We start from the raw sequence: 23,619 nt of genomic DNA, 5'->3' as shown, positions 1-23,619 counted from the left end.
GCACTTCTCTATTTTTTCAGTTAGGGTCTCACCAAGTTACCAAGGCTGGCCTCAAATGTGTCATTCTCCTGCCTCAGCCTTCCAAGTTGCTGTGTCTGGCTATATAATTTTATTTTATTTTTTTAATTTTTAATTGATTTGTTTTAGTTGTAGATGGACACAATACCTTTATTTTTTTATTTATTTTTATGTGGTGCTGAGGATGGAACCCAGTGACTCACACATGTGAGGCAAGCACTCTACTGCTGAGCCACAATCCCAGCCCCATATATAATTTAATTTTTAACGATGGCTGTGTTTGACAACTGGCATGCAAAACTCCTGAAGATTTAATAATTGGCTTTCACTGGCTGGAACCAGCCTCCTCCGGTGCCCCACAGACTGGACCCTCCCAGATGCTCCCATTTGATCCAGTTAAGCTCTGTAAACCTTTAGAGTATTTGCTGGGTGCAGGGTATTTAAAAGTATTCCAGGAGTACAGCTCACCCAGTACTAAACTGACTCCATATTCTTCAGTATATGGACCTTAGGTGTCTGTAGGACACACACTGCCAGAGCTTCCTGGCAGGACACACACTGTCAGAGGGTCTTCCAAGTGATGACTTGGCATGGAGGAAAATTTGGAAAAGGCTGCACACATGTGAGAACAGCTATAGAAATGCCGAAAGGTATCACTTCTTATCTTAGGGATCTAATCCCAAATTGTGCCAAAGGCTCAGTTTTCTGACTCCTGGGTGAAACTTACCAAAGCCAACAGGACAACAGGACTTTGTTTTATAAAATGTACAACTGGAAGTCTTCAAGGGAAGTACAGGGCAAAGGTATAAATGATGAGATGAGTGGTGGAGTAGTTTCCATTAGATGCCCTCTGAAGAATGTGTACCTTAACCCCTGCTCTGTGCAAAGGGGAAAAAAAATGTTTGTTTTTTTTTTTTAACATTTGGACTTGCTCAAATAATAACAAAACTTGCTTTGTGATTGTAGAATGATGTGTTGTTGGGGTGGACTTTAATTAACTACCACAGGATTAGGAGGCAGGGCCTTTATCCAGCCAACAATGCTGTAAGCAGTCAGTCTCTTCCCACCTGTGAGTGAGCATTCCCCAGCTTCCTTAAATGCAAAACATGGAGCTTCCTGATAAAAGTAGAAGCACAAGAGGGTTACTGTGTCTCTTTTCTAGACCTTTGCTTTCCTTCTTTTTCTCCCAGAGAGATCAGCAGAAAGTCATGGATCTTTTACTTACTGTGCCACATGCCAGATATTGGTTTCCTTATATGTTTACTGACTTTCCTCAATCATACAACAAATGTTCCCCTGACATTGTCTGTGTCCTGCTCTGGATTAGCACAAAGGACAGCTAGCATTTCGGATGTTTCTATTGGGGAGGCTCCCTTTCCAGTTGGTAAAGTCTTACCTGATACAATTCAAATCAGTTTCTTTCATGTGCACATTGGACCACATGTGCTTCCCCAGCACTTTTCTCTGTTACAGATAACCTAGAAAGTGCTTTCTTTATTTTCTTTGCAAGACTATGGCTCTGGCCTCACCTGGGAATGCTTCTCCCTGGCACCCAGGACCAGGACCTGGCACCATTTCTTTAAAGAGCCCCTACTCCAAGCCAAGTCCTGTGCCTGCTTTGGGGAACTCCCAGCTGAATCAGACACAGTTCCTGTCCTCAAGGAACTTTCAGTCACAGGAACAATAAAACATGGCAGTGGGGATAGGATGACGTCAGGTTCACGGTTCTAGGAGATGCCAGTCATTCATCCCGGGAATTGGCAAGGAGCCTTCCTCCATGAAGTCATACTTCAGGTGTGTCTTGACAGATGAAAGGAAAAGTGTCTCTGCCAGGTGGACAAGAGGGGACAGGAAGGGCTCTCCTGCCAGAAGGAACAGCTTGAGCTCAGGAGCAGAATCAGTGGGTGATGAATTCTCGTTCAATTGAAATAAAAAGCCCAAAGCGCTCAGAAGGCTGATAGGATGTGTAGGTCAACCTAAGGAGAAAAGCCTAAGACGGCTTTGACAAATAAAAAAGGCAGAAAACAAAACAGGCCTATTTTTTGGTGTCACAAAATACCGAGGAAAATCAGGATGAATTTTGCGTGGATTTTTATCGTCTTCTTTATATTTTCCTGTATTTTTAAATTTAAAATAATTGTCGGTATTACCTGCTGCCCACGCACTTCTCGGTCTGCAGGGGGCGCACCGGCGGCCACCTCGCCACCTCCTCCAGGGTGAGGGGCGGGGTCTCCAGGGCCGATATGTACTGACGAATGGCTGGTCGGGCTGTCTGTCACGACGTCCCGCCTCCGTGCTACGTCACATGACGCAGCCCATCATGGCGGCAGGATCGCGGCTGCCCGGGCCCGCGGCTCCGCAAGGTGGCTGCCGTTGCTGCTGTTAAGAGGCGGCGGCGGCGGCGGCGCAGACTGGCGGGCAGGATGGTGTTTCTGCGGCCGGAGCGGCGGGTGCGGACTAGGAGCCGGGCTGAGGTTTGGCCGAAGCAACGTGTGCCCAGGAGCAGCCGGCGCGGGTGTCTCTGAGGCAGCGGAGGGAGGCAGGACCGACTGACTGGCGGACGGACCGACCCACGGAAGGCGACCGGAGAGCCGGCCCCGGGGGGCTGTGCCGTGGGCGAGATGCCGGGGCCGCCGGCGTTACTGCTGCTGCTGCTGCTCCTGGCCGCCGGCAGTGCCGGGGCCGCGCCACTTCCGCAAACAGGTGCAGGTGAGCGGGCCGCGGCGGGCGCGGGGCTGCGGGGCCGCTGCGGCGAGGCTGGGGCCGCGGGTCGGCGGGGTCTGGCCTCGGCGCGGAGGGATCAGAGGGCGTGCGGAGGGCAGGAGGCCCGGGGACGCTAATGATGAGGGAGATTTCTGCCGCAGGGGCGTGGGATGGGAGCGGGGGCGAGGCGGTGCCGTGGGGGCTGGGGAGAGCGGCGGGAGAGGTGGCAGCCAGCGACCCCTCTCCACTAGGCTGCGGTACCGGCTCTGGACCTGTTGCCTAAAGGTCCCCAGCTTATTCCCTTCACGACAGTTCTGTTCCTTTTCCAGATGTCACCTGCCTCTTGTGCATTTCTCACATCTTATTGTAAGAACCATTTCTTAGCTCTCATCATACTTAAATGCAAATGACTTGTCGAGCTGTGCCGAGTTTCCTTTCCTCCCTGCAACTTGTTCTGAAGTTGTAAATTGATTTTAGTAGTTTTTATTTGGAATGAATCTCAGGGGATGAGAAGGAAACAACGATAATATTTCTATTTTAGGAAGCCAGTGATTAGAGTAGCAGATTTTGAATAACTATTGACAAACTGGCCTAAGGGTAATTGAAGTTTCTATTTTAGCGTTAACAGCGTGTGATTTTCCTTTTTCTCCGCTCCCTTCCACATTTTCTTCATGTTGTTTGCATTTTGGAGATTTATTATCCTAAAAAAAGCTTCAACCCAAGAAAGCATTTCAAGTTGGACTTTTTTTTTTTTTTTAAAGGAGGAAAAATATCTAGGCAAACTTGCCTTGCTTGTCTACTGATTATTGTTGCAATGAGGAGCAATTGAAATTTGATAGATTAAAAAAATAGTGTTGGAAGAAACCTTAAATAAAATTGAGTCCAATTTCTTCATCTTATTGAAGAATGGTGGTCAAATGACCTACCCAAGGTGACACAGCTAAATTGTAGTTGGAGCTGCAAACCCAGGTCTTAGATTTCTCCGCTTGTGTGATTTTTTTTTTTTCTCCCAGTTTTCCTCAAGTCTCCTAGTGGTTAATGGAATATTACTCCTGAGTCAGGAGTTATTTTAGAATAATGTTAATTGGCTGCCGAATGTGGAAGTTCTGCCTTCAGTAAAGACACATTTGTTAGATAAATCTACAGTGAAAACTATATGTAATTGTACTTCCAGAGCTACACCAGGAGTGCCTTTGAATGTTAGTGTATCATTGTACTGTATAAAGTAGCACCAAATTTTTGCTGTTACCTTAGAGCAAATCTTTGTAAAATGAATTTTGTGTTCTGGTACATAAGAGTGTTGTCCAAAGTGTATAGGCAGCCCAGGTACAAGTCTCAGAAAGTACCTGGGAAGTTATAAAAGATTATGTGGAAAGATAGTGATGTTGATATTTAAGGATATTGCTATTGAAATTCACAATTAGCACTAAAGTAGGATGGTGGATACAGAGTATTTTTATGTCAAGGGAATTCAAGAAGCTTCCAGAAGACTTTGCACTTAGTTGAATATTTGTACATTTTGGCAAACAAGTTCTTTATAGGAACCTATAAAAATATGTCTTTTATTCCATTCTTTTATGCAGGCATAAATTATAAAAGCTGAGTTTTGTTGGGTTACTGTAAACAAAGTAATCAGGAAAATGAACCTGTAAGGAGAAATATCATATCTTGACATAAATAAAGCACAGGGAAGGACTTGATAATTTATAGCAACTTTTGCAGATTGTTCTTTCTGGTTCTTGGACCAGAAGGTATATGGTTAAGGTGTATGGTATATGAAAAACAGGTACCTAGAGTTAAGTGGTTAAGGTGTATGGTATGTGAAAAATAGGTACCTAGAGTTAAATTCAGTGGGAAAGATGTACAGACATTTGTCTTTCCATCTAAAGGAGGTTAATTCTGAACTGGGATAGATTCTTGGTCATGATGTTTTAGACCAAGAAGAATAAAGAAACCTTTGAGCTAATCCCGATTAGTGAGCTGTGGTTAAGAAAAGAAGAACAACTTTTTTTTTTTTTTTAAACATTTTTAGTTGTAGATGGACACAATACCTTTATTCTGTTTGTTTATTTATGTATTTGTTTAAAATTTTTTTTAGTTGTTGATAGACCTTTATTTATTTATACGTGGTGCTGAGAATCAAACCCAGTGCCTCACACATGCCAGGCAAATGCGCTACTGCTGACCCCCAACCCCAGCCCCTGTTTGTTTACTTTATTTTTTTTATAAAGTGTACATGTTAGCCTTTTTTATATATATATATAACTTTATTTTATTTATTTATATGTGGTGCTAAGGATCTAACCCAGGGCCTTGCATGTGTGAGTCGAGTGCTCTACCGCTGAGCCATAACCCCAGCCCGTTTGTTTATTTTTATGTGGTGCTGAAGATCAAACCCAGTGCCTCACACTGGGTAGAGGCAAGTGCTCTACCGCTGAGCCACAACCCCCTTCTGAAAGAACTCTTGAACATAGATGGGAGGTGAAAGAGCACTTAAACGTTGAAAATGAAACTCTCAAGCTTCTGATGATTTAGGGGCCTGTTCGCCAAACCAAAATAGGGCTAACTTTTCTCAATTAAGCACAGACCCATTGCATAGGGTCTTTTGCTTCCTTGGTCATATTCTTTCTAAAGTGCAGAGTTTTATGGTGCAGTGTTAAAAGTATGCTTATCACAAATAGGTTGAAAAAAATATTTGAGTTTTATCCTTTGTTAGCCTATTTGTATGGGGAACAAATGAGGCAGTTAACTAAAATTCAGCTTTTAAATTGAAGTTCATTTTTCCAAAGTGTCTTTGTCATCCAGAGTTATTTCTGGGTTTGAAAGTCGAAAAGGTATTTACTCATTGAATCTTAATAAAACTGTGTAAATATATGGATTGCCCTTGACCCTCAGATCAGAAGGCATTTCTTGGTTGAACTTTATTTTGGGCCTCTTCATGGCTATGGAATGCCCTTGTGCCCCTGTCTGGGAGCCTCTTTTCCTGAGAATCCAATGTTTCTGCTGCAAGGCCCTTATTGTTATGTAGATTGAGACCTTGCTGGTCCCACTAGGAAGCTTACATAAAGGGAGAAAGTCTACCGTTTTCACACACTGTTAAATAACTATACTGAGATTATAGTTCAGTCTTTTCCTGCAGATCATGGTTATCGCATAATTCTTCTCTGGAAAACATGATGGTGCCTTTTGTAAGATTCCCGGGATTCACCTCATAAATTGGGATTCAAAATAAAGAAAGATCATGTATATGTTAAAGCATTCCTCTGAGCCCCACTTTCTTATTAATATTAGGATAGTGCTTAGACAGGGAAGCCCACTTCTATTGTTCTGTGGCATATTAGGTCACAGAGTACAGAGGAAGCTTTTAGCAGTTCCAGATAAAGGCCCTCACCGAAGCCTGTGAAGCCGGTGGGACTCAGCCACAAACACAGTTTGTGAAACCCTGGTTTTCATTTTAAACAGACTTTTATCTTGAAAAAGATTTCTATATAAGTAAAGGAATTGCTTTCTGAAGTATGTGTTTTTGTGATTATTTTAATAGTTTTTGAGAAATAAAAATTTTCAACAGGCAAATTCTTTCAGGATTTATGGCTATAAGGTTTGAAATCGGATTTAGGTTGAGATGCTATAATTGCTTTTACTTGATGATATTTTTTGTGTTAGTAAATATGCCCATCTGCACAGTAAAAGGAAGCCTGTCCAGTTTTGTAGCTGATCAGCATTGAAGTTACCAAATTCCTACTGTTTTGCTGATATCAATGTGCTGATAGTTCATGCAATATTCTTGAAATTTGGAGAGTCCTTGGGCCCTCTCTGTCCCCTGTGGGCCTTGTCACTTAGATAACAACTGTACATATAATAAAAAAGACATTGTCATGTAAACAGGGGATGTCCAGGGTTCTGAAACAGTTAAACAAATGAGTTCTCAAAAAAGTCCTTGTAACTGGATGTAGAAAAAGAATATAACTTTTCAGTGCAGTTGAGAGTAAATCTGTGAACCAATCCTAGGTGGAACATGATGTCCTAGAAAGAACTTAGGCTTTGGAGTTAGACTTAGGTGTGAGGTCTTCCTTTTCTGCTTCACTAGCTTTAAGATTGTGGGCCAGTTTCCTGGGCTTTTCTGACTCCTTAGCACTCAACTATTAAAAAGAATGTTTACTGTATAAAGGGATGTTGGGAGGGTGGGATAGTCTTGCAGTGAGACACCATATCTGTTAGCATTATGTACTTGGTAATGTAGATTTTTTAAACACTTCAGTTTTTTTTTTTTTTTTGTAAATTTGGTGGGTTGTTATAGGATTGACTAATGGCAGGTGGTATAACTTCAGAGATTAAGCTATTTCACAGGGAATGCCTAGAATTTACTGGATTTGAAATCTTTGTTTCTCAGAATAAGTTGATGTATGATGAATGGAGACCAATAGAAATAAATAAATCTGGTTGATTTATATATGATGTATAAGCTGATATTGTTACTTCTTGGAATATATAAAGTTGAGAAACTATGCTATAAATTTTTAGGATGACCTAGATCAGTCTGCTTTTTTTCATAATAAACCTGTTTTTAGGCCTCAGCATGACTAAAGCTCTTGCGAGTGAACAGTCTCTGGTTTTAATTTACTTAGAAGTACAAGAGCAATCTAAGTTTCCTTGATCCCAGACACAGTTGCATATTTGCATTAAGCATCCCCAAAGGCAGTGAGACTGAGGAAGAACTTGCCTAAGGCTGATGTTTTCCCCTGAGAAAATATCCTTTGGGAAGATTAGGGTTTTTTTCTTTTTCTCTCCTTTAAAATTGTGTACTTTTGCAGTCTACTGACTGTGCTTTATTCTTCATAATTTTTATGTGCTACTAAGATGTGAGGGAAGGATTATTGTAGAGAGGAGAAGCTGGACCGATCTCTCTGGTCTGGAACAGACTGCCACATTTAGGGTTGCTATGATTCCATATGAGGACTCAACTTTCTTTCTTTTTTCTTTTTTTTTTTTGAGTCCTCATATGAAGATACCATTTTAAAAGAAAGCTGGGGAAATATGGTAAAATCATTGTGTCTGTGGAGCAAAAATATTGAAGTAAGGAATTTTAAAATTATGGTAAGTGACTAACTTGGAACCATGCCTTGGCATTACAGTTATTTGCCATAGAAAACAGTCATATCAGAAGAATAACCTGAGTATTTTTAAAATGTTTTCTTGGCAAAGGTTAGCACAGTGCAGCAATCCCAAAGCTTATTTGATTTTATTGTGATTCAAGTGGGAAAAGTGAGAACTGTTGATGCCAAATGTCTCAGGTGCCTGAATCCTGACAAGCGAGTGCCTCTTATTCTACTTGCCCCTTCTAGGGCTGGCCTTCTGTCTGCCAAAGCTACCAAGAGTGACTTGTGTTCCTTTGACTTCCTGGGACTGGAGGTGATGGTGGTGGTGGTAACCTGAAACTTGACATTTTTGGCAATTTTTATTTTACCATATAGTATGTGTTTGTTTTCATATTTTTAAAGACTTCAGTTACCATCAGGTCAAATAGATGTGTGGACCATGTGCCATGGCCACAGTAGCCCCTAGTTCCCTGTATCTAACCCCAGTTTGGTCAGGGACGATCATAGCATCTACAAATCTGCAGTAGTGTGTCTCGTTCCTGCTTCCATTCTCCACCTTGTATGACTTTTCTTAAGAGCAAAATTGATCTGCTTTCTGCTTACAGTTTGCAGAATATTCTGTGCAAATTCCCATCCCTATTTGTGAATGTCTATCTCTTCTCTTTCTTTTCCAGGTTCAGATTTTTTTTTTAACTTCTTCATAGACTCAGCTTCCTACTGAGCTCTGTGTCCTGGAACAGTCCTTAGAGATTGCTACCCTGGTGAACTCTAGGGTCTGTACCTGTGGGACAAGATATTGCATGGGTGCTGGGTGAACATAGTGCAGTTTAGATTTTGATTTATCTTCAGTTCATCCTTTTAAAATTTTGACTTATGTGACTCTTTAAGGTACAGAATACATACATTGGTACACTAACATGTTTTAGTGGTTTGTAGATAATTTACATGGAATGGAAGTAGGGAAAATTTACTGTTAGACTGTGTGATCAGATGGGTTTGGAGTCATTGTACCAGTCTACCACTTGTGCTTAATAAAACACTACTTATTATCATTGTTTCTTTTTTTCATTATTGGGGATTAAATCCATGGGTGCTTTACCACTGAGCTACATTTCCCAGCCCTTTTTATTTTGTGTTCTGAGATAGAGGGTCTTGCTAAGTGCCCAGGCTGGCCTGGAACTTCTGATTCTTCTGCTATGACCTCCCATGTAACTGGGATTACCGGCATGAACCACCGTTTCTGTCTTTGTTTAAGTCTCTTTATCTGGATTGCAAGGACAGTGTCTCATATCATTGGTATTTCTAATGTGTTTGCATGGTATGTTACTAGTGATAGATGCCCAATTGGAACTTAGAAGTGAGGATGATGAAGATGGTACTGGAGAAAAGAGTTCTGCAGTGTGCAGGTGTGTTGGAAGAAGTTGGTGAAAGTTAGCATCTCATTCTCCTGCAGACGTGACTTTTCAACCAGTCAAAGCCTTCATTTGGAATGAGGCCATTTATTGTGTTTTTGTTTTGATAAAATTTTTGGTAGTCTTTTAAAAATACAATAAACTTTGAGAAAACTTTTAGATAGAAAAATTGCAGAGATAGCACAGAGTGTTCCTGTATTTCTCTTACCCAGTTTCCTCTATTGTTAACATCTTACGTTAAATGTAGTACATTTGTCATAACTAAGGAAACAATATTAATTATTATTATTAACTGAAGTCCCTACTTGAGTATCTTTTTCATGTCCTTTTTCTCCTCCAGGATACCTCATTATGTTTAGTAGTCCTGTCTCCTTGGGCTCCTCCAGTTGTTCCTTGCTTTTGATGACCTTGACAGTTTTGAGGTGTGTTGGTCAGGTGTTTTGTAGTGTCCCACCACTGAGCTTCTTTGATGGTTTTTCATGATTAGATGGGGATTATGGGTTTTGAGAGGAAGATCACAAAGATAAAATGCCTTTCTCATCATGTAATGTCAAGGGTGCTAAATGCTTTCTGCGTGACCTGACACTGGTCACCTGGCTGAGGGGGGAGTTTGACAGCTTTCCTCCCTCTCCAAACTGTCATTTGCACACTGCACAGTGTGAGTTAATGTTCCACCCCAAGGGGGAAGTAACTACAGATATGATTTGGAATTCTTCTGTATGGGAGATTTGACTATTCTCCCCCATTTATTTCTTTATGCAAGCTTCTGTTTATATCAATTTGGACACATGGATATTTATTGGCTTTGTAATCCAGTGCTGTGTTATTTACTTTGTTGTTCAAATTGTAGTAGCCTTGGCCCTTGGGAGCGCTTTCATTTGGCTCCTGTTTTCTTTTCTCTTTTTACAATAGTACTTCCTTACTTTATGGCATTACAAGGAGTGACAGGCTCATCTTGTATATTCCCTGCCCCAGTCCTAGAATCAGCCATTTCTCCAGGGAGCCCTGGTTCATTTGTTTGGAGAAGGATATTGTAAACCAAGATCTGGGTGCTGGGTTTGCTCGATGCTCCTGGGACACTTAAATAATGAGTTTTAATCTTCTGCTTCCTTTGTCTGCTCTTTAGTACTGGGGGAGGAACAATTTTGTAGGGACAAAGGACCACTTAGAGACAGGTAACTTGCAAGAAATCTGTTGATGTTCTCTCCCTGGCATTCTTTTAAATACCATCACATATATTTTGAACATCACATTTGTGGTATTAATTGCATTATGATGATATTGGTAGGATATTATTTTTCTTTTTAAAGCAGCAGATGTATGAAAAGTAGATTTGATTTACCCTCTCCACAAACAGCCAAATTTCTCAGAGTGCAAGGGGAACTTCTTTGGCCTAAACCTTTAGCAAGAGAGGATTATTTTAGGAAGTCTTTCAACATTGGAATACTTTAAAGGGATTGTAGGCAACTCCTTTAATTGGTCAAAGTTCAATAAAATATGTCCGAAGGCAAGGCTCTGGAAGTTCCCAAGGGGCTGTGGACGTGTTTCCATTTGTTTCCAGAGCTTTTCATTTCATTTTTATCACGGAAAATGTCAAACATATATTAATAAAATAAATGGTGAATCTTCACTTCCCCTTTGCCCAGCATCAGCAGTTTTAAATTTACAGTCAGTCTTGTTTCACCTGTACCCTTACCACTGCCAGCAAGCACCCTTTTGTTTTGATGTAAAACCCAGTCCCGGGTTGCTTCAGTTGTAACTGCTTCAGGAGGAAGAATGTTTTATAAAACAGGATTGCTTGTATCAGGATCAGCATCTACTGTGTAGGTATTTGCAAAAGTATAGACTTGGGATTCTGACTAACCACTTGAATCAGAATTCTGTTCTGTTATTCTACTCCCACCCTTTGCCCTCTGCAACACAAATACTGTATTTTCTAGATATAAAGTCATATCATTTATTTAATAGAAACCTGCGACTTGTGTAACTAAGGATGTTCAAAGAAAAAAAACAATTAAAATTTAAAATTAATGCTAGGTAGTGCTGACCATGATCATGCCTGGACATTGCTCTGAAGAGTCCTCTGTGAAAAGCAGAGGTGCTGTAACCTCTAAGTAACTTTTGTCTTTTTTTGACTTCAGCTTGACCTCAAGAGGTTGATATGAATAATAGCCTCTGTACATTTTATAACTATCCTGTATAAATACCAAAAACTGGAAGCTGGGAGCTTGACAGTAGATGATGACACTATGGACCAAGGATCTCCTGGCGTAGATGTGCCAGGCATCAGTCCACTGCAGCTTGAGTTAGGAGGCCTTGTACTATGCAGGAAGTTCAGTTAGAGCAGGTGTAACACAGCAACATCCTTAACTCCCCACTGACTGTTCATGTGCGTGGTAACTGTCAAGGCCCCCCATCCCTCAGTTGTTAACATTTTGCTTTAAATTGTTTATTTTTCAAAGCTAATTTATTTTGATATAGACTAGAATTTGTAGCCTATTTCATGTTTTTCAATAGGTGCTTTTTAAAAAGCTAGTTATATTTTGATGTATTTGCTGTGAATATTTTGATGTGTGAAATATTCTGATGATGAGCTAAAAAAAAGTGAACCATTTATCTCAGGAACTGCTACATTGTAATGAGTATATAATCAGTTGAGTTTGAGAACATCATAGGCTCATGCACTAGTACACTCTTAGCAACATGTATACCTTGAGTGGGAGAATTTAGTTATAAGCAGCTCTGCTAGTGTTTTCTTTTTTAATATATTTTATTTCATTTATTTATTTATATGTGGTGCTGAGACTCGAACCCAGTGCCTCACACATGCTAGGCAAGTGCTCTTCCACGGAGCCCCCAGCCCCAGTCCACTCTGATAGTATTTTCTTGAGAGAGAAGTTGTCCTTATTTAAGTTAAACAACTACAGTTTAATTTTAAAGGACTATGTCCTTTCCCCTTTTCAAATTCATGTTCAAAGTTCATTCCCTTAATATGGACTATTTTTTGCCATGTTGAAGAGAGACTTGAGTTTGATACACTGTAATTGCAACTTTTTTGTTGTTATTGTTTTCAGTAGTAGAGGTTGAACCCAGGGACACTGTACCATTGAACTATATCTCCAGCCCTTTTTCCTTTTTTATTTTGAGACAGGCTCTTGCTAAATTGCTGAGGCTGGCCTTGAACTTGCAATCCTCCTGCCTCGCCTCCTGAGTCGCTGGGATTACAGGCTTGCACCACCACGCTGGGCTACAATCTTTATTTATGTGAAATATATCTCTAAGAAAGGAGGATGAGTTTGCAGTTCGTTTGCATGTTTAAACTATCTATTTTAACCAACTAGTAATTGTAAAATTTTGTAGTTTCAGCTTTTTATTGCAAAACTCATGTATTGTCATCTCTTGGGCATTTTCAAATTAGCTGCTAAAACTGGGGGCAGTGGTGAGTGCCTGAGGTCCTAGCTCCTTGGGAGGCTGAGGCAGGAGGATTGCTTGAGCCCAGGAGTTTAAGACAAACCTGGGCAACATTGTCAGGACCCCATCTCAAAAAAAAAGATTAGCTGCTAAATTTAAGTTTTAAGTGTTTCACTACAGATTCTTCCTTAGAACCCTCAATAAATTATACCTGTGCTCCTTTGAAAAGGAGATTTCTCTTCCTACCTGCCCGGTAGCTGGTCTTTGTAGGCAGCAACTGTTCTTTCTCAAGGTTACAGCCTGTCAGTTACTGAGCAGAGCTTCACTTGACTTTTACTTCAGACTGTTATTAAAATGCAACACCCATGTGCTGATTGTTAGTAAAGCACTGGAAAATAACAAACTTACCAAAATAGTCCCTGGGAACTCTACAGAGGGCTGCTGTAGCAGTGCAATCCAGAAATCTGTAATTTAACTTCGTTTTCTTTAAGGAAAATAAAATTAACTTTGATAAAAGATCCAGTGTTAGCCCAAAAGACACTTGGTAGGTTTAGAAAATTTTGGCATTGTAAATCCTTGTCCATAGAACATTAACGCTGAAATACCAGTTTACAGGTAGAGGAATGGAGACCAGAGAAGTTAACAGTGCAATCCTATATGGCAGGTAGAGTCAGGTAATTCTGGCATGAGGAACCCTAGCAAACAGTCCTCCAGGGGAACCACCTCATACTTTAAAGACACTCTTGTTAGTGTGATATATGTAGCCTAACTCCAATCAGTCTCTTTTAGATATGTATTTTTCTAGTTATTGTCTGAAAGTATAGAGGTGAAATTTTAAACTGTCATAAATTGATTCTTGAAGAATTAAAGAAGAGTTCATTTTGAAAATTGAAAACTAAAATGCTAACCTCCATAATTAAGTTTAAAAAACCACATTTGTATATATTTATAATTATTATTATATATTATTATTTATTTATTTATCTTATTTTTTGGTACTGGGAATTTAGCCCAAGGTTGCTTAACCACTGAGCCACATCCCCAGCCCATTTTATTTTTTATTGTGAGACAGGGTCTTGCTAAATTGCTTAGGGCCTTACTAATTTGCTGAGGCTGGTCTGGAACTTGTGATCCTCCTGCCTCAGCCTCCTGAGTCACTGGGATTACAGGCGTGTGCTACCATGCCTGGCTGTTACATATGTACAACTCTTTAGTTTCCACCAATGAAATGAAATTACAGCATTTAATTAAAAGTGGTAAGAATTTTTTCTGATTTTTAAGAAATATAGTCATAAACATGTAAACATTCTTTTGTAAATATGGAAAATCTTTTAGACACCATCAATTTATCTGTGTTTTGGAGCAGAAGGTGGGGGGGCTAGGCCCTTTTTTAAGATTCTGCTAACTACTGTGATCCGCAGGAACAGTGTTCATCTGCAGGTATTTTGTATATTCTTTCTGGGTCCACAGGCAGGTAGGAATTAGGCATGTGCAGTAGTAGGCAAATGCCATTTTCCTTTTCTTTCTCAGCTTCTTAACACCAGCTTCTTGATCTGGGTGCTTTGTCCCTTCCTTTCTAAGCTCTAGCAACATTCTGGAGCTTGGTCAGCAGCAGCTGCCCTGGCTCTCATCCCTTCCTCTCGCATGTGTAGTAAGTAGATGACAATTCACTGAATCTCTGTTTTCCACATGACCTTATCCTAGTTATCAAGGATAACTTTTTAATAGAATAATTTTATGGTCCTTTTACTACTGATCACCATATTTCTTTCCATGACCCTTTTAAAAAGGTCATCCTCTCAAATTCAAAACCAGCCTTGGCAACTTAGTAAGGCTCTAAGTAACTTCTCGAGACCCTGTCTCAAAGTTTAAAAATAAATAGGTAAATAAAAACAGCTGGGGTTAAGTGCACCTGAATTCAATCCCTGCTACCAATAAATAAATAGATAAGCAAGCCAGCCGTTCTCTGTCTTCCAGGACAGTGTGCTCCTGTTGCCTCCGCAGCACCCTCCGTCCTCGTTCTTGTTCGGCTGTTTCTTTGTCACATCCCTTAAATAATTTTTGTCTCCTTGGATTTCTTTTCTTTTCCCTTCTTCCCATCCTCTTATCTCTTTTGAAAGTTATAATAATTGTCAAATAATGCATTAAATGGTTTTAAAAGTTAAATACTTTTCCAGAGCTTATAATGAAAAGAGTGAGCCCCTTTCCCCATACTGTCCCTCCCTGTCCTGGCTATTAGGATTCTGCCTGATCCCCAGCCACAGTGTCCTGCAGCTGTTTTAGCCATATTGCTAAATTACATGCTTGCACCACTCTTGGTTTAATTAAATACTAAATTTCTACTGTGGAAGAAGATGGTTTATACATTCACACACGGATATGTACTTCCCCTTTTCTGTTGTGGTTTTGTGGGGGATTGAACTCTACCACTGAGCTATGTCCCAGCCCTTTTAAAATATTTTTTTGAGACAGGGTCTCGCTAAGTTGCCTCAACCTTGCAATCCTCCCACATCAGCCTTCAGAGTTGCTAGTATTACAGGTGTGTGCCACCAGACCTGGCTCAATAGTTTTAGAGTTTTTGATTAACTTCTCATCATTTAAGGTTTATTATTTATTTTTATGACTACAGATACTATTCCCAGTTGACCCTATGGTGTTTCTGATGATTTAAGTTTCTTTGACATCTTTTGTTTTCACTGGATTTGCCCTTTGTTACCATTTTTTAATTTTTGTGTGCACATCATTAATGTGTCCCATAGTGTTGGGCAGGGATCTAAGTTCCGGTGTGTTTGACTGGTCTGTCCTGGAACCTCTGGACCCTGTTCTGGGCTTGGAATGGTGTGCTCTCACTGACTTTTATGTTCTTTTGAGAGATAAGAGGACATTTGACCTATTCCTTTCCTATGTCATCTTCTTACCCTCTCCTTGGGAGCATTTAGACTTTTCTCTAGATTCTGAAAAGTTGTCAAACTGTGCCTTGGTAGGTGTCTCTTTCCACTTATCACATTCATTAACATAGACACTGCACCTTGAGAGCCCTGGAAAATTCTTATTTATGTTTACATACACATACCCCTTTAGGGAGAATTGCCTCCTCTTCCTTTTCTTCGTTCTTTCCTTCTAAAACTTATCAGTTGGATTTTTTAGAATGAGACTCTGCTTTACTTCTGTTGATCTTTTTGTCTCTCTGTACCACTGTGTGTATTTTTCTATTATGTTTAATTGCCAGGAGCTTCCTCCATTCATTTATTCATTCATTTAGAGATGGGTCACACTGTTTGCCCAGGCTGGACTCACTCCTGGGTTCAGGTGATCCTCCACCTCAGCCTTCCGAGTCACTGTACCAACAGGTGCATGCCACTGTACCCGGCTCCCCTACTTTTTAAATGGTGTCTCTCTTGTCATGCATGTAGTATCTCCTCTTAATTCTGAAAATATCATAGTTATTTTGTTTTAGTTTTTTTTCTTGTCCTACCCCTTCATGTCTGTTTATGTTGGTTTCTGTCCTTTACCTAAGAGGTTTTCTCAAGTGTTGGGTGATTTTTTTTTGAAAGTCCACTCTTCTCAGAGCACAGGATTAAAGAACTGACTGGAGGTTTCCTCCTTGGCCCTTTTCCCTCATTCTCCACCTCACATCTGCTGGCAAGTCCTGGCGCTGCCAGCTTCCTCCTCCCGCCCTCTGCCCTTCATGGAGTAGAAGAGTGTGCCCTCTGAGCATCAGCAGGTAGTGTTATGACCTTGGACAAGTTACTTGGCCTCTCCATTGCCTGGTTTCTTCATTTTAAAATGGTTACCTTCTTCAAAGGTTATTGTAGAATTGCCTGAGTTTAGAATAGTGCCTGGCACATGGTAATCACCATTTAAGTATTAGTATTTCATAACGCCCTGGACCAAATCACCATCATTGCTTGTGTGAATTATTAAAATATCAAAACATGTTTCCTGCTCATTCCTGTAAAATAGTAATCTCTGCTTTTCCTCATTTTTCCATAGTGCTTCTTGCCATCTGAGGTACTATATATATGCACATATATATGTGTGTGTGTGTGTGTGTGTATATATATATATATATATATATATATATATATATATAAATAAAATCTTGTTATCTGTCTTCTGCATGAAAATGTAAACTGAGTGCAGGGACTGTTTTTTCACTTCTGTATTCTCAGAACTAATAGCAGTGCCTGTCTTAAAAGACTCTTAGTAGAGGTTTGTTGGAGGAATGGATGAAGGGTGGGACTTGTGGACTGATAGGTTCCATAGTAGGCAGACTGAGCAACCATAGCAATAGGAGACACGCCTCTCCCCTTACCCTCCTAACTATTTGTAGGCTTTTATCATGACTGGTCCTGAGTGTCTAGAAACAGTTATATTAGGTTACATTGTCTTTGGGCTTGTCTTTCTCTATGATATAAAGACAGAGCAGTAGAAGCATCAAATAGGAAGCCTTAGGTGATCTTTCCTGTAAGTGCTCTGGAACCCCATCAGGATCAGTATCTGGCTTTAGTTGTGAACATAATACGTAAAACTTTATTATGGAGACTTGAACATACACAAGTGGACAGAGGAGTACAATGAATTCTACCCCCGTCCTTCTCCAGGCCTCCCATCCCTGATGGCCACACCACCTTCTGCTGCATCAGCATCACAACTACTTCTTTGCTAAAGAGAAAACTAAGGACACATTACCTAATCAGATTAGCAAGAATTTATGTTAGATTTTAGGAATCTGGAAGGGTTCTAAGGACACAGGTCCTGGCAAGATGTTGTAGGAAATTTATTGAGAAAGGCAAACATGTTTTCCTGGGATCCTTAGGACTCCCTGCCTGGAAATGAACGCACATGTTTAGTCCTCTACCCTGTTCTTGGCTATACAGTGTAGACCTGGGATTGGCTCAGTGTGGAGGATCTGGTGCGACCGTCGTGTCACCCACACGTTTCTCCAGATTGCAGTGGGCAGTTGCATGAAAGGGAGTATCCTTCCCCCAGATATTAGGGGTACTCCACGTGACCAGTTGTGGGGGAAGAAGTCCTGGGAAAGTGGCTCTGAGTTTCTGCTTCTGGGATTAGAAGCTTCCCGTTCCCAAACTGGCTTTAGAGAAAGATCCTGCTTGGAGGCTGTTACAGACATGTAAGTGCTGTGGGTCACTCTGCACCTCAGCTGTGCCATCAGCTGAGTTAAGATTCTAGATTATAGACCGTCAATCCCGTCAGTACATTGAGGTATGGGGCACACTGGACTAACAGAAGTCATCCAGGTCTGACATTCTCTTGGCCAAATTGTGCTATCTTAGGTCTTCTGCGGTAGTTCCCATCCTAATTAGTGTTCTTAAAGTGCAAGGGAACTGGCCCTTTGATAACAGATTTTAATGGACTAGGCCGAGAGAAACCAGTTTCATATAAAATGATCTCATTCACAGGTACTCATCAGTAGTTGAATTATGTAACCTTTCTGTGAGTGTGAGAGAACAATTAGACTGGCTGACCTTGGAAATCACTTCTGAACTAGCTAGTGCATAGTGAAGTTGTTCTCTTAGGCCGCTGGTCTTCTGCTGAGGGTCTTTGTAGAGCCTCTGATTCATCGACCAGATCATCAGTGTGCTGTTTGCCGTTGTGCGTGCTCGAGTATATTTAGTGCTATGTTCATTTCCCCTTCCTTTTCTAATATTAGAATACATTAGGGAGCTTTTAGATTATTTGATCTTATCATAAATAGATATATTGTTACTTTAAGAGCAAGGAAGATATTCAGTAACTTAAGAGTCAGTGCACCTTTAGATAGATGGTTTATAATTTTGAGGTGTTAAATAAATAAAAATGTGTGTTCTGTGATGATTGTCCATGTTTTTTCCCCAAGTGGTGAACTAAGTCTCTGGGATGCAAAACTACTTGTTCAAGCCGGTAGAAGAATGGTGTTCTTGGTCTTAACCTTTTCTCTTTTAAAGGCCCAAACTGTGTTTTAGAGGCAGATTTTATGTCAGGACCTTAGCTTCTCTTATTTTACTGAGTTTCCTTTTGTTTGGTTTGGGTTTTTTTTTTTTTTTGGGTTTTGCAATACAGGGAATTGAACCCAGGTCCTTGTGCACGCTACGCAAGCCCTCTACCACTGAACTAAACCCCCAGTTCCTCACAAATTTTAATTCTCAAGGAGGCACAAGGTTCTATTGTACAAATTTCCTGAGGTGAGAAGGTCTAGGGAAACAAAAAACAGATGAGTTGTGTAAAGTACCTGGCGTGAGGACTTGCCTAGCATTCTCAGGGCGTCCCTAGCACTGCCCAAAATGAAAAAGCTGAATGTTAAAGTACCTAATAGAAGCTTCACATTCCCATTACCTGCACTTTATACACGGCCTTACGGTCATCCCCACACCCACATGTCCTGGGAAGACAGGAAGGAAGGCAATGTCTGCTTATTCCTGGTGTTATCAGGAAGGGATTCCCATCCAGTGGGATGGTGTTCTTTCTTTCTTTTTTTAAAAATATTTTATTAGGTATTGACAGACCTTTATTTGTTTGTTTGTTTGTTTATTTATTTATTGGCGGTGCAGAGAATCAACCCAGTGCCTCACACATTTGAGGCAAGCACTCTACCACTGAACCACTACCCCAACCCCTCTTTTTTTTTTAAAAGAGATAGGGTCTTATTGAATTGCTTAGGGCCTCACTAAGTTGCTGAGGCTGGGTTTGAATTCCCAGTCCTCCTGCCTCAGCCTCCTGAGCTGCTGGGATTACAGGTGTGTGCCATCACACCTGGCTGGGATGGCGTTCTTAAATTAATAAATTCACAGTATTACAGACTGAACCCTGTTGTCCTCCTCCCCCATAACTCAGACCACGACTGGTTTTTGGAGGTAGGGCCCTTTGAAGAGGTGAATAAGCTAAAACGAGGTTATAAGGGTGGGCTGCTGTAATCCAGTCTCAGTAGGGTCCATAAGAAAAGAGGAAATTTGAGTGGGACTTTGTGGCATACACCTGCAATCCCAGCTACTTGGATGCAGATGCAGGAGGATTACAAGTTTGAGGTCAACCTGGGCAACTTGGTGAGACTCTGTCTCCAAAAATAAAATATAAAGGACTGGGGATGTAGCTCAGAGAGAGAGTCCTTGCCTAACATGTGCAAGGTGCTAGGTTCTATCACAAGTGCTGCAAAGTAATAATAGTGAAAGAGAAGAAATTTGGACAAAGAGATAGCAGGTATGTGCACAAGAAAATCCCATGTGGGGATACAATAAGGTAGCCATCTGCAAGGCAAGGAGTGAAGCCTCAGGGGAAATCAAGCCAGCTGGCACCTTCAAGCCTCCAAAACTATGGGACATTTACTTTCTGTTGAAGGCCCTCATCTGTGGTGTTTTGTTTCAGCAGCACTAGTAAACTCAAACACATAATGTTCAGACAAAGTTATAGTTAAGTTTTAGAAGCATCAATTTAGGTTCCTTTTTTAAAAATAAATGTTGGAGTGGAGGCCACAGGTCATGGCTCACCAGGAGAGGAGCCCTGCTCCTGCACTGGGCTGTCTCTAAGCCCATCACTCCCTGGGGCTCCGTGGAGAAGTGGGTGCCTTTGGATTCTTGCTTCACTTGCCCAGACTATAACTACTCTGATAGCTTCTGTGAAGTGAGGGTGGAGAAGTTGGGGCTTGTGGATGAATACCTGTCATCACTGGAGAACACAGGTTGGGGAAATCTACTTTTTTAAAAAACTTATTTTTTAAAGAAAACAGTTGCTAAAAAGAAATTGCAAATTGGGTAAATAATGTTGTGGGAGTTTCTGGAAACCTGGGGAATAACTGATATTACCGCAATACAGTGTATGTTAGTGGAAAATCCTTGCCAAGTAAGGGCATAAAATTACTGAAGGAGTGCTACTAAAATAATCTATCTTGTTTGACCCTGAAAGCCTGTTTATTTGTTAACTGGTGGGTTACTTATGGGTTGGTCTCTGGCCTTCTTGCTCATCTCCCTTCCTTGGTGGTTCCCCTTGGTTGCTGTCTTTCTCCCTCTTTTGTCCTGGCCTGGGCTCACAGTGGTGGATCACAGAGGCCTGGTCCCTGACCCCAGGAGGGGAAGACACATTTAAGCTAGTGGTCAGTTCTTTGATGGGGAAATGCAGTAATTGAGGGTCCAAAGGCAGGAACTCTGTTTTTAAAAGACTTTAGGGATGATTTCCACAATGGGCAAGAGGAAGAGGGATCAGTGGCAGAGTTTTCCTGGCAGGGGAGGGATGTAAGACTAAAGTGACAGAAGATGGGTCTGGGAGGATGAGAGAGGTCACCATAGCCCTTACTTGAGAACTGGAGTCCAGGTTGCAGAGATAAAAGGTAGCCTGAGGACACAGGACAAATCGCCCTCTGAAGGAACCAGTCCTGCTAATACCTGATCCTGGACTTGTATCCTCCAAAAATGTGAGGTAATAAATTTCTTTTGTTTAAGCCACCCCCTTTGTGTTACTCTTGTGGCAGTCCTGGCTAGCTAAAACACTTTATTAAGAGCAGGCAAGAATATAGATTGCAAATTGTTATATCTACCTTTTTCTATTTAAACTTTATTTAATGCATGGAAAAATTGTTTATGTAATAAAAGGAAAACTTGAGGCATTTACAAGACTAGATAGAGAACATGGTGAATTCCCACATACTTTTCACCCAGCCCGAACTCCATCCACTCCCTGTGCCTCTTGTGCTATTCTGACACAAATTTCAGACATTGCTACATGGGTCACTGTCTCTAAAAGATAAGGATTATGTTTTTAAAGTCAGCATGTTACCATTAACATTCTTAGGAGAAATGATTCTTACATCCTGAACATGGTCAATTATTCAGTGTTTGGCTTTCCAACATCTCAAATGTCATGATTTTTAATAGTTTGAGTTGTGATTGAGGTAACATCTATACAGTGCACTTAGTTGGAGTGTCTTTTTAGTCTCTTAATGTCTGACACTCCCCTTTCTTCACAGTTCATCAGGTTTTTCTCCCCAGGGGTCTTTCAGTGAAGGCTGTGTTTTGCCAATTGTATTGCAGTGATAGGTGAGTTTTTTTTTTTTTTTTTAAACTTTTTCATTTTTTAAAATTTTTTATTTGTTCTTTTTAATTATACATAATTGTAGAGTGTATTTTAACATTATACATACATGGAGTATAACTTCCTGTTCTTGTGGTAGTATTTGATGTGAAGTTACATTGGTGGTGTGTTCATGTATGAACATAGAAAAGTCCAGTTCATTCTCCTGTCTTTCCTATTCCCATCCCCCACCTTCCCTTCATTCCCCTTGTCTAATCCAAAGAACTTCTGTTCTTCTCTCTCCCTCCCTCCCTGCCTTACTGTGCATTAGATCTGCATGCCAGAGAGAACATTCTGCCTTTAGTTTTTTGGGATTGTATTATTTCACTTAGCATGATAATCTCCAGTTGTATCCATTTATCAGCAAATGCCATATTTCATCCTTCTTTATGGCTGAGTAACATTCCATCATATACACACACACACACACACACACACACACACACACACACATATATATATATATATATATACAAAAATCACATTTTCTTTATCCATTTATCTGATGAAGGGCACGTGGGTTTGTTCCATAGCCTAGCTGTTGTGAATTGAGCTGCTGTAAACATTGATGTGGCCACATCACTATAGTATGTTGATTTTAAGTTCTTTGGGTATAGACCGAGGAGTGGGATAGCTGGGTCAAACGGTGATTCCATTCCAAGTTTTCTGAGGAATCTCCATATCCATTGGTAGTTTTTAAAGCACGCTGTTCTATTTCTGCCACCTACATCAGTATTCCAATCGGTTCAGGTTTGATACTTTGTTGTTGTTTGTTTGGGGTTTACTGTTTCCAAGGTGATGTGTGTTTTCCCATCAGGAAATAAGTGATGTCTTGTCTTTGTGTGCATGCAACTAGCTATTGATATGAATTTCACAGGTCATGAAATATTATACTTCTGGTGTTTTCTTAAACAGCTATTCAAAAATGTAAATTATTAGCTCCTCTTAGCTTGTAGGCCTTTAGAAAACAAACCATGGACATGGTTTAATTCATAGGCCATGGTCTCCCAATCCATCTAAGGTATCTCTCTGCTGTGATTGGATGTTGTTTGTCCTCCAGCAGTTCTTGTGTTGAAGGCTTGGTCTGCAGTGTGGTGGTGTGAGGTGATGGACCTTCAAGAGGTGGGGTCTGGCTGGGTGCAGTGGCACTTGCCTGTAATCCCAGCACCTTGGGAGGCTGAGGCAGGAGGATCATGAGTTTAAAGCCAGCCTCAGCAAAAGTGAGGCGCTAGGCAACTCAGTGAGACCCTGTCTCTCTATAAAATACAAAATAGGGTTGGGGATGAGGCTCAGTGATTGAGTATCACTGAGTTCAATTCCTGGTACCCCCCTCCCCCCAAAAAGAGGTGGGGTCTGGTGGGAGGTCATTAGGTCATTGGGTGCACTACCCTCAGAAGGGATTGATGCTGGGATTGTAGAGTGAGTTCGTTGCTCTCTTAAGAGTGCTTACAAGAGCCAGATCCCTGAATCTGACTTCCATCTCACCATGATGTCTCCCATATGTGCTCCCACCATCATGCCATCTGGCATGAGGCCTTCACCAGAGGCCATCTGATTTTGAACTTTCAGTCTCCAAAACTCAGCTCAGTTAACCCCATTTTCTTTATACATTATCCAGCCTCAGATATTTTGTTATAGCAATGGAAGACAGACTCATACACTATAAGAGGGAAACTTCTTAAACCACACTGATACCAACAGTCAGTGTTACAAAACAATGTCAAATTGTTTTCTACAATTCTTGTGATGCCAGCAGTGAATAAGCATCTTTGTTGCCCAAGGCTGGGGTCTTAAATAAGCAAATCATTCTCAAAGAAACCAAGACCCGCCCCCCCCCCCCCCAATGATTGACAATGATTTTCTGTCTGTAGCAGAAAATATAAAAGGGGAGCCTGGAACATATCAGGAAACAATGCAGC

At 40.9% G+C, this 23,619-nt stretch overlaps 1 protein-coding gene across 2 annotated transcripts in view; it reads left to right on the top strand.

The window, feature by feature from the left end:
- Nucleotides 1–2,338: 2,338 nt before the first annotated feature.
- The window catches only part of Lmtk2 (lemur tyrosine kinase 2), a 91,407-nt gene continuing 70,126 nt past the window's right edge, over nt 2,339–23,619 (top strand). The window contains exon 1 of one of the 2 annotated variants that reach the window (XM_071605807.1): nt 2,339–2,721. In XM_071605807.1, the coding sequence (XP_071461908.1) occupies nt 2,640–2,721 (82 nt within the window). In that variant the 5' untranslated portion in view covers nt 2,339–2,639. Of the gene's footprint in view, nt 2,728–23,619 lie in introns of both variants that reach the window. The other variant, XM_071605806.1, reaches the window with a different exon arrangement.

The sequence above is a fragment of the Marmota flaviventris genome, chromosome 19, assembly GCF_047511675.1.
Source record: "Marmota flaviventris isolate mMarFla1 chromosome 19, mMarFla1.hap1, whole genome shotgun sequence".
NCBI classification, from domain to species: domain Eukaryota; kingdom Metazoa; phylum Chordata; class Mammalia; order Rodentia; family Sciuridae; genus Marmota; species Marmota flaviventris.
Note: the sequence above shows the minus strand (reverse complement) of the source record. Positions and strands in the feature narration are given on the sequence as shown.